At 38.0% G+C, this 14,264-nt stretch overlaps 1 protein-coding gene across 1 annotated transcript in view; it reads right to left on the bottom strand.

Moving 5' to 3' along the window:
• The window catches only part of DMD (dystrophin), a 1,831,916-nt gene that overhangs the window by 1,100,954 nt on the left and 716,698 nt on the right, over positions 1-14,264 (bottom strand). Inside the window, exons 35-37 of the mRNA XM_087813416.1 lie at positions 10,042-10,221; positions 9,608-9,736; positions 7,800-7,970 (exon numbers count right to left, since the gene is read on the bottom strand). Of these exons, the coding sequence (XP_087669542.1) occupies positions 7,800-7,970; positions 9,608-9,736; positions 10,042-10,221 (480 nt within the window). The remainder of the gene's footprint in view (positions 1-7,799; positions 7,971-9,607; positions 9,737-10,041; positions 10,222-14,264) is intronic.

Raw genomic sequence — 14,264 nt, 5'->3', positions numbered from 1 at the left:
CTCAGATACACGTTATCATTTTTAAAATGTAAGCTTTCTTTTGGTTAAATATTACTTCCAACGTGCATATATACACTAACATAATAATGACTGTGTTTACGCAGACAGTAGAGTAAACATTTGTTAATACGGAATATGGAATCTCAGTCGTCACGATAAATGGCCACTACATTCAAATTACACTAAAATCTAAATTGAAAATAAATAATCCAAGTGCTACAGGTTGGTTTAAAATAGCTTCAAATCGATCAGTCTCCTCTTTCCATTCTGCAGCTTTGAAATGTATTTATCATTACAATATTGGTATAGAATGAAATAAAATAGGAATAATTCATGGAAATTGAAATGAATAAACTTTCAAGGACCCATAACATCCTATAATACAGAGAGAGACACACTACTGATAAGCTAGGAAGAGCTAGTAAAATCAAAACATCTGGAGAGGAAAGAAAACGTTACAAAGAGAAAGAAGCATACCGAAAACATCTATCTAGAACAAAGATAATCAGATAAAGTAGTTTAGAGATTTATTCATTCAGTCATTTTAAATTCGTAAGAGTAAACTCCAAGAAATATAAGAAATAATACTTAAAAATAAAACAAATTTAACTCACAATGGTGACAATTCATTGGTTGCATTCTTTTGATCTTGGGTAAGGCAATGGTTTATTTCGATGCTTTGAGGATAAAAATGAAAAACTGATAACTTTCCAAATCTGTGAGGTTAATTAAAGGACATTACCTAGTCCATCCCCATTCGTTCTGCTCTGATGAGATTAATTTCATGCTCTAATTGGACACAAAATATACTGACTGGTTGAAATATCCTGGTGGTTCAAGGGCCATCCCACGGCCTACTTTAAGTATTACTAGACTATTTTTCTACCTCGTGGTTACATGAGCTTAGTAGTAGCAATTGAAATAGAAGTGGAAAGGATTTAACCGTAAAATACATGGGGAGAAAAAGGAATTAAAAGCAAAAACATAACATTCTGGGCAACTTTATCTTGTTTTGCTTTTTCCTATTTCCTTTCTTTCTCCCTCCCTTCCTCTGTCCCTCTCTCGTTTCTGTTCTCTGTTCAATTCTTTTTGTTTTCAACACGAAGAAATGCACTGAAGTCAGTGTTTTAAGTGCAGCTGGGTATGTTTATACTCACACACGCGAGGCGAACAGAGACCTGCCGACGTGAATGGGGTGACAAAGCCCCCAGGGCCAGCACGTTGGAGCCGCCGAGACAAGGGACCAGGGCTGGGCATTTGGTAACCAGCCGGCCTACCTGTGAGCACTTAGGCAGCCCGTGGCTCTTACTGCCCCGCCCCCCAGAGATATTTGCAAGTCCTGGGTTCGAGGAATGATTACTTTTGCATCTGCTGACTGACTGAAGGAATACTTTTCTTTCGTCAGGGATCATAATCAGGAATCACCGAATAGATTTAATCATTTGAAATGTCGTGCTAGTAAGGCCAAGTAAGTTCTAGCACGGACACTGCTCACCATACTCAGTATCTACTTCGAAAACATTTCAGATGATGGCAAAAGGAACTTATGATCGAAGTTTCAAAAGAATGAGCCTTGCTATAGGGATAGAAAATTCAAAAGTGAAAAAATTTTGTTAATATAGAAATTCTACTGCTAGTTTCATTTCGTATTTATTTCAGTAAAATAGAATTGGCAGATACAGTATCACATAGTTTAGGTATTAATCCATTACTACTGCTTCAGGATTTTAGCTATAATTATTACATATTTAATACTCTATAAATTATGCAATACCTATAGATCTTTACCTACATTTTTTATCTATGCTTCCTGTTATAATTTATTTGTAGAAATTTTACTAAAAAACTATATATAGAGAAAACAAGAATAACTGTACCAATTAACGGATCCTGTTCTCTTCTATCAGAGAAGGTGTTTAATTATAAATAGATTACAAAGGGAAAAGATCAATATATTTAGATTGATAATGCTAATTATTGAAATTTGGGTTTTAATTAAAATGTTCAAATCCAATAAACCTTATTTTGACATTCTAGGTCACATTTATAAGATGTATTATTTATTTTCCACTGATGTTTACGAGAGCCAAAATAGCTATCTAAACTATTGTTATAGTATTTATATATTACTTTTCACATATAAAACAACTATTTAAGGTAGATTAGACTCACCCATGTGTTATTTTTTTCCTGATATAGTCTATACTAAATGGGAAACTAACTGGCTTTCTCATAACCATATACATATCTGAAAGTATCTGGTCCGATGAACAATTACTTTTGATCTGCTAACACTGATTATAGGTCAAAAACTTGACTTTTTTTGAATATGTCAATAAAAATATGAATATTTACATATATGATGCCAGATCATCCAAATCTCAACAATGGTAAGGCCCATTTGGAAATAAAGAAAATATGGCACATAATATCCAATGGCACATAAATCTTAATAAAGAATCTAAGACACAGAAAACAAGTTCACCTTTCTCCTAGTGAGCACCAACTGGAAGGGCAGTAATTTAACATTTCAGTTCCATAGAGAAGTGAACTATTTCTAAGTTTCTAGTAGAGCAAACAATCTAATTGGGCAAATTATGTGTATAAGTTTCATAATATTTTGTAACAAAGTAGTTGCCTATATTGATAGGAAATAGCTAGAGAAAGTCTGTTTTAATGGACATTCTTCTGAAACTTAGTATTAAAATGTGACAAATACATCTTGATGCACATTTTATTCTTGTAATTCATATGCAGACTCTCATACTCAATTAGTCCTGAATCCTGAGTCATTTTTCATTTCATCATCTTCTTGGCCCTCATATGTAATGATTTAACTAATTTAACTTTAGGCTAGTTCTCAATGTCTCTAGACCAGTGGTTCTCAGCGTGTGGTCCCCTAGATCACTAGCATCAATATCACCTGGAAACTTGCCAGCAATGTAAATTATCAGGCCCACCCAAGGCCTACTGAGTCATAATCTCTGGGGCGGCAATGATTTGTGTTTAAACAATTCCTCCAAGAACACAAAGGTTTGAGAGTCACTGCTCTCGACTGTCACTTCTTTTCCATTCTCATAGACACCTCTTGATGTGAGGTGCTCACTGCTTCTCATCTAGACTATTGCTATGGCTTCCAAATGGGTTTCCCTATTTCCTGTCATGACTCAGCTGAATTCTCTTCACAACCACTGTTGGACTAAACTTTCAATAGTGCATGAAAAAAAACATCAAGAACTCCTCATTGCCTACTGAATTAAGCATAAACTATTAGATGGGTTGTCACGACCTCTGCACACTGTGTCTAATCATTCCTTTCTGTCTAATGCACAACTGAAGCTTCATGCTCCACGCTCTATATTCTGTAAGCAAACTTACTCTCCATTAAACACACTTGAGCTTTTTCATAGGTTTATCCTGAATTGTTATCGCCTTTATGTTTCTAGAGTGGCTGCTAAATTCACTCAGCACACACTCATTCTCAACCCAGTATCCATGAACATATCTTGCTCCACCATTAAACAGTAAACTCCTTGAATTGCTAGTAAAATCCTAGCAATACAGGCACCACAGTACCAAGTACTGTGACCTGAAATAGTACATGGTTGATAAGAGTTCATTCAGATTGCTCCCTTTCCCAAACCCTTCCTTCATTAATTCTTTAAGATCTACCTCAAATATCATCTCTCTCAAATTGCTGACCCCCATCTCCATCTAGGCTGCTTAAAAGATAAATTAGGATAGAGCTGCCATAAACCACAAGACAAAGTAGTCAGTTTATTTTTGCCTTCCTGTTTTCCTTTCTATGCTTCTGTCACCTGTCACTTTCTTTTCCTGATGGTATCCCTCCTCACCACCTTGTTAGGCTACCATGTTCAGATGCGCTAAAGCTGAAAGAGTTGAGGCATGATATCTTTCCCCATTGATTCCATTGACTTTAACCAGGGTTCTGAAGTTATTACTGATTAATTTTAATTTTTTTTATAATTCTGACCCTCTCTGTCAAAACTGCCATTTCTCAAGCTGATTCCACACTGATTAGGAGGAATTAAGGGTTGTATTTGGGGCAAGCAAAACTTCCTAGCACTTCTTAAATGGTCCACTTGATAATCTGTACAGTTGGTCCTTGAAATGCAAATAGCAAAGACATGTATTCTTGGTCCAAGCCCATTCTAGAAGAGGCCAGAAAGACAAATCATTTCATTTTTCCATAAATTTCTGTCTCAACCCTCACAATTTGGGCATTCGAGCCTAAGTATATAATAATGGAAAGAATTATTGATATTAATGGTTTTTAGCATTTTTATCTATATAACAATGTATAGATTTTTTAATATATGCTTTTACATATCTTAGATCATTTGATTCTCGCCACAATCTTAAGGTTAAGATAAGACAGGCATCATCCTACCACATTTCTAAGCAGAAATGAGGCTCTGATTGCTTTCTGGCATTTGGCATTTCTCCCAATGGACAGTCCCTTGCAGGACACCGAGATGCGTATTCTTCACAAACAGTGAATTCAGGCACTGCCAGCGAGTGTTAGGATAAATTTTTACCCTACTCAATTGCCCTTTCCAGTTGGTCTCTAAAAAGCACCCTGAAATTAGTTCTTACACTAAGTCTACATTCTATCCATTTCATTCCCAGCCTAGTTTTGTTTGTTTATTTCATCACCACAGGTTAGCTCCTAGGTTATTCTTTCAAGTAAAACCTACCCAGAGACTCAACCATAAAAAGGCATATTCTAACCCAATCTCACCTTGCAGAAGCCCTACTATAATAGGAACTTGACTTTCAGCACTTCCAGAATGACCGCACTCCATACGCAAATGCACATATAAGTCATTATTTTAAATCCCTTACTGTGTCAACAAAAGATCACCGGAATGTCAAACTTTTAGAAATACCAAGGACTAATCTAAATGATTAGTCCTCATTTTAACTAATCCAACCCCGAAATTTTACCCCATGTTCTATGGAGTAACTTGCACCTCCTGAACCCCATCATAGGAAGGAGCAAGATAAACGGGTAGAAAGCCTATCATCCAGTAACTTCCTTACTCATTTTATACATTCTTTCAAACTAATAACTCCTTCTGGGGGTGGCGAGATAGTCTTCCTTTTAAGAACTCCTAATCTAGCTCAACTCCCTTATCTTACATACACTGAAATGAAGTTGCAGAGAAATCACATGTTCTGCCCAATGCTGACAAAGTTAGGCCTAGAATTCAGTCTTCTACATGCACCGTTCTTCCTGTCCTACCATGGGATTGCTGGGACTAACCTCAATCATTCATTGAACATCTCCATGAAGATAGACTAGCGTTAAGCATATTCTGTGGCTGCAATAAGCATTTAAATTTGTGCCTGTAAACAGATATTTTTAAAGCAAGTACTGTTTACATCTTTGTATATTTCCATACTCACTAGCATAATGGATACTCAATGTCATTAGTTGATGAAATGAATAAATAAGTAAATGCTTTCGTGATGAAAGAGCATAATTATCTCTTCAAAACACCCAGATGGGGTCACTACTGCATCCAATTGTCTTTATTAATTTAGAGAGAATGGAATACTTAAAAACTGTGGTTGTCTTGTCAATTAATATATAATTGAAAATATTGATTTAAAATCTCTTATGCCTACCCGGCCTGCGTGGCTCAGCAGCTGAGCATTGACCTAGGATCCAGGAGATCGAAGTTTGACTCCTGGTCAGGGCACATGCCCGGGTTGCGGGATCGATCCCCAGCAGGGGGCGTGCGGGAGGCAGCCGATCAATGACTCTCATCATTGATGTTTCTCTCTCTCTCTCTCCCTCTCCTTTCCGCTCTCTGAAATCAATAAAGATATATTAAAATAAATGAATAAAATCTCTTAGGCCTTTTTTCAGTAAGGAAAGCAAAGATGTCCATCAAGTGGCTCACCTTATGCATGATATCTGAAAGTGCACTGACAAATCTGTACAGAACACAGAATGGGAATTCACACACTTCTCTCAGCCATGCTAAGCAGGCTGCTATTGGTACAGGATGAATTCTACCCAGTTTTCAAAGTCTCCAAATCACAATCACGTGACATCTTTTAGCTCAACCTACTATTGACAGAATAAAGAAAATAACACTGCTTCCTCTTAAATATTCTATAGCTTAGTGACATTTTATACACATACATAGTGGAAAGAATACAAACTCAATAATGAAGTATTAGCATTCACTTTTTAGGCGACTGAAATAATCTTTTGTTTGTTTAGATAATACATACTCTAGGGATATCTCCAGAGGTAAAAACAACTGTCTTTTGAAACAGCAGAGTAAATTGTTACAAAAAATCAACTATGATCTGAAAATAAAGTTTCAAAGCCTTTCAGATATTTTTCAGGTGAAAATGCCTTATTTAAAATAACATATAAATGCAGACAGCTAACTTGTTAACTTAAATATTACAAAGAAGCAGCAATGAATTAAGGTAAGCTAATGCCTTTTTCCTTTGGGAAGGTGAGTTTTGAAGGGTAACTATGTTTTATGTGCATAAAGTGTTCAAAATGTGTATCACATTTCCATATATTTTAGAAATTCCCTTAAATATGTACTATTATATATGAGTGATACATTTTAATGCCTTAGAAAATGCAGCAATTGTAAACCATGCTATAATTGCCTGTCCATAATTATAAAAATAATTTTCCAAATGTATTCTCCTATTTTTCCAGGAATCAATACTTACCTGACATATTACATTACATTTTCTCACAAATAGTTCAACATTTTTCTCATTTAAGATTCTTTCTGACCATTATCTGTATATGTAAATACATACTTTTCCTTTACATACATTTTTGTATTTAAAAGCATATCATATATATTGAAAATGTGTCAAACTATAGTTTATAAATTTGGAGGTAATTCCTTGCATTCTGACATTCCCCCAAAGAGTTGGAATTCTGCAATACTGTATTTATATATTTTTGCATGCTGCCTATTAGATAAGATTTTGTCTTCATTAAGTGTTACACAAATATAAAGGGTTATCATGCAAAAGTTCCATATCCCCTGGGTCTCCATTCAATTGAATAAATATAAATAGACATACGAAATTACAAAAATCAGGATATATGAGCTTTGCAATTATTTGTTTTCATGGCTTGGGCAAGTCATTACAGCCTAATGGATTTTGTCCGAGTAAGTATCGGCAACTAGCAAAAGCAAGTTCAATACACACACACACACATGCATGTGCACAGCCATCAAGGAGGGGTACACGGCCTAGATCGGGCAGGAGATGTACAAAGACTCGTCTGGGAGATCTGCCCCACAGTACACGCAGGCAAGATTGTATTTGGCAAAATGTGTCAGCAGCGCTTTCTTTAGATGGATGTCTTTTGTGCTTTTTGTTGTCGTTGGCCTGCAGCATGCTATTTGTTACTTTGCTGTAGGTTACCCCTGAAAGTACATATGTAAACCAGTGTGGGATGCAGTTTGAGAACAGCTGTGGCATGAAAGAGAAAATGACAGCGAGACAGGGAGAGGCGACAGACACGGGGAGGGGGCAGGAGGGGGGGGGAGGAAGGGAAAGGGAGAGAGGGAGAGGGGGAAAGGGGGAGAGGGGGAGAGGGGGAGAGAGAGAATGCTGATCTCACACGAGATTCAGTGATAAAATTTCCTTAAATACGTTTTGGCCTTTATTTTCCTTTTGAAAACCTTGCTGCGGGGGTTGCGCGCCCCCTTCAGAGTTTTGCGCAACCTTCGCAAGAGATCATTTATCACTAGTTTCCACCTTGGAGCAGGTCTTCCTACCTTTCCAGTCTTAATTCTGTGAGAAATGGCTGCAAATCGATGGTTGAGCTCTGAGATTTTGGGCTCTACTACTTTCCTGCAGTGGTCGCCGCGGTTTGCCATCAAGTTTGCTGCTTGGTCACGCGTGGAGTCCACCTTTGGGCGCATGTCATTCATTTCAGCCTTTAAACGCTATATTCCATGAGCAAGAGATAGGGCGTGAAGTTAGTAAGTAAATGGAAATTGCAAGACAGTGAGAGAGCAAGACAGAGAGGGCAAGACAGAATTCCAGAGAGACAGAGTTCCAGAGAGTTCCAGAGAGAGAGAACATGCAGATGGAGGGAAGAAAAATACCAACTCCCATAAAATAGGAGTAGAATGTGCGTGAGCTCAGGAAAACAGGTAGCTGTCCTTCCTTAAGTCTGACCTATGTTTATGTAAAAGATTTACTTAGTCTGAGAGTCCGAGGGAAGACAGGGATGTTTTCCTGCCTTATCTCTGCCTCCTGCAACAATCATAGCACTTTATATTTAGCCTTATTTTATCTTTTCTTTACTGAATTTCATAGCTGGGGAACAATCTGAACATATGCTTAAGAAGGAGGTAGCTGAAAAACAATTTCCTATTCCTTCCCGGTAATTCTGAGTTCCCTTTTGTTTATTATATTGAGTGCCAGGGGCAAAACAGATTTTCTAACACACACGGATTCTGTGGCCCAGACAGAGGGATTGCGGGGCATTCTGTCTGACACAGGGGATCAGAAGGACTGTGAGTGAAATAGCTCCGTTCCGGATCCTGAAGGCCTTGAAGGGGTTTCACTGTAAGATGACATTCCTTAGCTCATATCAAGGTCAAAGGAAAGGCAAAAGAAGGCACAGGCGACAGTGTAAATATGCCTTGGGGACAGCCTCAAAGACATTTACAGTCTTTCATTAAAAAAAAAGTAATCCTCGGAAAATACCAATTGCATAAAAAGAAACAAATGAATTGTATAGACAGGACAGAAATTATAATTTTTGGCTGTTCTTTAAATAGTAACCCACTACTCAAATGAAACTACTGAAAACTTCTGCAAAACAAAATAAGGTATCATGAATTTAAATGAGATGTGGGAAAATTCAACTCTTCCTTTTAAACCAAGAAAGACGCCATCAAGTAGAAATAATATAGCATTAATAAGATATATTTACACATTATATGTCTCATACCCTTTACAGGAATCACTTTTTGAAGTAAAAATTAAGTTGCCTTTCCTTTGAGAAAGGTGACTTAAGCTGTCTTAATAATTGATTTCAATATAAGAAAAGAGAACCAAAAGCCGTGTTTACTTTATATACAGTTAAAAATGAAAAATTCAATTTTATATAAGCTCAGGATTGTTACTAAGATTTGGACACTGCATAGGCAACATGTCGAGACGATCAGATCTTAGGCGCTCATTCAGATGAGCTAGGAGTGATGCCAAGGGCCTGATCTTCGTGTGTCATACAAGGAGGTAGTACTACTATTAAAACGGACAGCAATTTGTAACAGGGCACCAAAATAAATCCTGAATTCCCTTTCTCATCAGTTTCAGTTGCCTGCAATTAGCTGAGGGGTGGATATGGACAGATATCCAGATAACAGAACTTTTCAAAGTCATGAACTCACATTTGAATTAAGAAAGTACAGAGGGAAGGAAGGAAGGAAGGAAGGGAGGGAGGGAGGGAGGGAGGGAGGGAGAATTTTGCATTCATATTAAGAAGTCCTTGGTATCTTTTAGGACAAACATGATTGACATAACTGTTCTGCTATTTAAAAATTACTTTTCATCATATTTTATTTGCTACCTTAAGCACGTCCTCTTTTTGCTGGGGTTTCTTTCTCTCAGATTCATCCAAAAGCGTGTCAGCATGAATGATCCAGCTTGTGATGTGATCCACATTCTGCTCAAAGTTTTCCATGTGTTTCTGGTACTCCTTGATTTTAGAGAGACACACCATGACATATTGGTCAGACAATGTTCTTAAAAGATCCGTCCTATTTTCTAGTTTTAACAGACAAAAATTCAGTATCATTCAAATTACTTTGAGGTGTGATCTCCATATGGAATGTAGCACAAGCATGGAAAATATATTAAAATACAGTGATAGATACTGAATTAAGAGCCAGCATTTATGTGGAGTGAAGGAATTTACAAGCACAAGCATCCTTATGAAATACTTATGTAATTTCTTTCCCATGATGGAGAGGGGTTGAAAAATCTCCCAGCCTCTTCTCTTACCAACAAAAGGTTTAACCACTCTTCTGCTCGGGAAGTGACAGCTATCCAGTTACTATTCAGAAGACTCAGTTTATCTTCCACCAAGGTTTCCTTTTTGCCCAAGACCGTCTTCAAGGCCTCTCCTAGCTCCGTGACACTCTTCAGGTGAACCTTCTGTTTCTCAATCTCTTTCTGAGTAGCCTGTAGAAAGGACAGCATTTGAGCTTCAAGTAATATACTGTAGTTTTAAGATTGAATGCTTCTGAAATGGCTGTGGGTATGGTTACTACGGTAAGATTTTTCAAGTACTGGAACCGTCAACCATGTCTTTATGAATGAAAGTCATACTGTCCACACTGTAGTTTCCTTATTGGGTATATATGATCATATCCGTATACATTAACATGATTAATTTCACATTTAAGATTTTACATATTTAACAGATAAACGTACATACTATCCATCTAAATATATTTATTTCTATTTAGTTAATTTGTAAATGTATTGGCTAAAGTTAGACCTTAGAAATCCCATCCAGAAATAGGCAGCTACTTTTAGAAAATTCAGGAACTACTGCACTTGTGTATTTCTACAGCAAAACTTTTAGTCTTTTGGTGTCACAAACCTATTTGGCATCTGGTGAAACGTAAGGACCCTTTCTCATAATAATGTTTTTAAAAGCATAAAATTAAATCCACTGGATTTTAAATAAAACCAGTTGTACCGAAATACAATATACAGAATGTCTTTGTTAAATTTGTGAGCTAGTAATGCATGTTTTCCTGGCTACCATGTGTTACTACACTGACCTAGCACCAGATATTTAATTAGGATTAAAGCAGTGATGAGCATAACTGGTGTTCTGAATTATATATACACTGACTTGACTGTTATATAAAAGTATCTGTCCTTTCTACTGGAGGCAAAGTCTCAGGAACTGCTGATATTACTGGGGTTTGCTGCTCACATTCATAACTGAAAAAAATGCTCATTTTCAGTTAGAGGTCAATGAAAGTATAGAGGTAATATGACAATCCCCTGAGAGAGCACTACCGCTATCTAGGACTTGATTTGCGAAACATAAAAACAAGCACATTTAATATTACAATGTAGAAAGTTGATGGGAAAAGCGATCCTAGTACAAGTGTTTACTGTGGACTCTATCTACAGCCCCTTCCTTGTGACATGTCATGGCTGACCATGTGATCATCTCACACTGCCCTGCCTCTGCCCCAGCCCCCCCATTCCTTCCCTTACCCACATGCAGCCAGAGCCAAACAGATCCTCTCTCAAGGTTAACAGAGAGGGTGAGAGCACGCAGCTGAGAAGGCACTTGGAAACAGAGCCAACGTGCTCACCGGAGCAAGCCAAGGCCGTAGTAAGACAAAATCCCTGGGGAGCAGCAATAACAAGCAAGTGGAGGGAGCCCACTTGCAAAGAGCTAAATGAAACGTATGCAAAGAGAGTAAGAGGGGTGGTCCACGCAAAGCAGGGAGGGACGGTCCCTATGAGCCAGCTCCATCTCATTTCCTAGGCCTGGATGCTCTCAAGGTGTCTTCTCTCTCTATAATATACTTAAATAATGTAAATCTGCCTAAATGTCTTTCCTCCACACCATCAGGCCCTGGTCCGCTCCAAACCACTATACACTACACATTTTGTTTCTCCCTTCGATATCAAGTAAGCAAGGGAATAAATAAAGTAAAAAGGCTGCACAAAATGATTCCTATACAAGACACAATGCTGTTTCTTCAATTCTAAGATATCATTTTGTATTTGTGCTTCTGTTTCAATATAAAAATATCTGAAATTAAAGTAATGAATGCCAAATGAACTTATCAGCTACCAAGCGCAGTTATTTGTAACGTAGGTGTCATCTGTTGCACATGAGTGGGCTTAGCAATCACAGAAGAAATTCATTCATGTATCAATCATAAATGCCACTGGGCTCCTACTAAATGTAGCACTTGTAGCAGGGACACAGGTGATTCTAATTAATGAAAATTATGAGAAATTGCTCCTTTGGATGAGAACAGCCCCTCTGGAGCTTGACTTATAAGTGGTCACGGGCTAGATTGCAGCCCTTTCACTCCCTTGTGTAGTACACAGTCTCACAACCACACATGGCAGCCATTTTTTCAAACATTAAGGATAAAGTGATAGAGAAACAAAGTCCCTGTCCTTATAAAGCTTATATTCAAGTATAATGTTGTCAAAGATATGGAAATACATGCAAATGAGCATTCCCTACTTCCTATATTTCAGACTAGCGGCTTGTCACTAGAGTTGATTTATTTGCCAAGTTAACATCTCACAAAGTTGAATCTTAATTTAGATTTGGATCACTAATTATCTCTTAAAATGTCTTCACTAAGATGACACTCTGTTTTAGCTTTGATATAAAAAGCTGTTGTATACACAGACATTTGTCTCTTCCATGCCAGGCAATGCAATTAAAGGCAATGGAAATTTCCAAATCTCAGAAGAGATCGAAAAAGTTCTGAATTTAGGAAATACTGTTCCAAATAGTTCATGGACCACAAACAACTATTGTGCATTAAACATCTGCTAAACTTCTCCAGCTATAATTTTCAAGAGAAAATGTTCAATGTCCAAGGATATCTCATTCTGTTAATAAAAACAAAGACAATAGGAAATATGAACTAATTTCTAGGATCATTTTAGGTTCCTTAAGATTATAAAGATAAAACAAACGTGTTAAGTTCTCACCATCATGAAACAAGGCAGTGATCATTGTGGTGGTTTATAACTACTGTCGCCAAAAGAAATTTACACTATTACTGTAAAAAGACCTAGAATTGAGCCTTTACATGTGGTACACAAGAATAAACAGGTATTTAGTCTTTTGTATAAATACTGCTTTTGGTCAGGAGAAATACTGTGCTCATTTAGTGGATTTTGTATTTTTCCCCACGCAAGTATTTTAAATTAAAGGTATGACGAACACATAATAAGAACTTAGCCTTCAAAAAATATGCTGCTCTAGCTTTCTGAAGATGGTACTTAAATTTCAATTAGGCAAGTGCATCAGGTGCTTAACATCCGCTCAGGGCTGTGCCATTCACTCCCGGAGATAGCAGGTGATCTCTGCATACCCTGCTCTAATCTTACCCACAGTGCAGCTGCAGAGAAAAGCTGAAATGCAATCCAGCTTGGTATCACGTTAGAAAGAACATAATTTGGGGGGAAAGATGAGTCATGGCTGGGAGGAGCACAACAGGCTGCAAGAGAGAGGCGATCACTTGAAACTGGGGTTCACCACAAAGGACTGGATGGTTCCCCTTGACTACAGACAAAGTACAAAGTGATTAGAAAGTACGAAGGTTGGAATCAAAAGCCACCAAAAGGAGAATACAGGCAACTTACTGGAAACTAAAAACATGTATTTTATGATGTCAAGAGGCCACTTTCCCTTGCTCTAATATTTTCCCACTACAGATGAGCGTCTACACTCGCAGGTGTGTTGAGAACTGAACGACTGACTTGAACTGCAGCCATTCTCTCTGAACCCTCCCTCACTTCTTTCTAGGGGAGGGGCTTATTTCTGGGGTTGCTGAGATGGAGGGAAAGCACTGAAAACACATTTCCCCGCCCTTAAAAGCTATCCAGAGGCTCACAGAACTTACGGAGAAATAATGTCAAGTTGGTTATAAATACTGATTCCTACTGTTCCAGGATTTTACTTGAGGCCTACGGAGTATATGTCAGAGAGAAAAAAATAAAAGGAGCCTGCCCTCAAGCAGTTTACAATCTAGATGGAAAGACAGCTGTATTAACAAATGCCCCTTAAGAACAACTGACAAAGCAACACCTACAAATTAGTCAAGTCCCGTCAGAATAATCCCGAAATCAGTGGGAAGGAAAAGAAGATGACCCTGCTGGCAGGGTCATCTTGTTCAGAACTGAACTGCTCCTCCCTGATTCCAGACCTTGTCGCTGCTGTACCCTGTCTCTAATTTGCCCACTGGGTCACATAAACCAGAAACTCAGTCTCCCTGAGGCCCCCACTTTCAACTCCGCACCGAGTTCTAGCCACTCCGGCTCTAGAATCTCTTGTATCCACAGCTCGCTGCCCCCCTCCGCTCCACTGCCACTGCCCTAAAAGGGGTACAGAGTATTTTATGCCCAGAGGATTAGATGACCATTCTCGCCAGCACCCTTTTCCCAATACAACCACTGTGCAAGAATTGTGAGTGGAGTGAAATTTTATTTCACCAGACAAT

Source organism: Miniopterus natalensis, chromosome X (genome assembly GCF_054644295.1).
Source record: "Miniopterus natalensis isolate mMinNat1 chromosome X, mMinNat1.hap1, whole genome shotgun sequence".
NCBI classification, from domain to species: domain Eukaryota; kingdom Metazoa; phylum Chordata; class Mammalia; order Chiroptera; family Miniopteridae; genus Miniopterus; species Miniopterus natalensis.
This window is presented reverse-complemented; position numbering and strand designations above follow the sequence as displayed.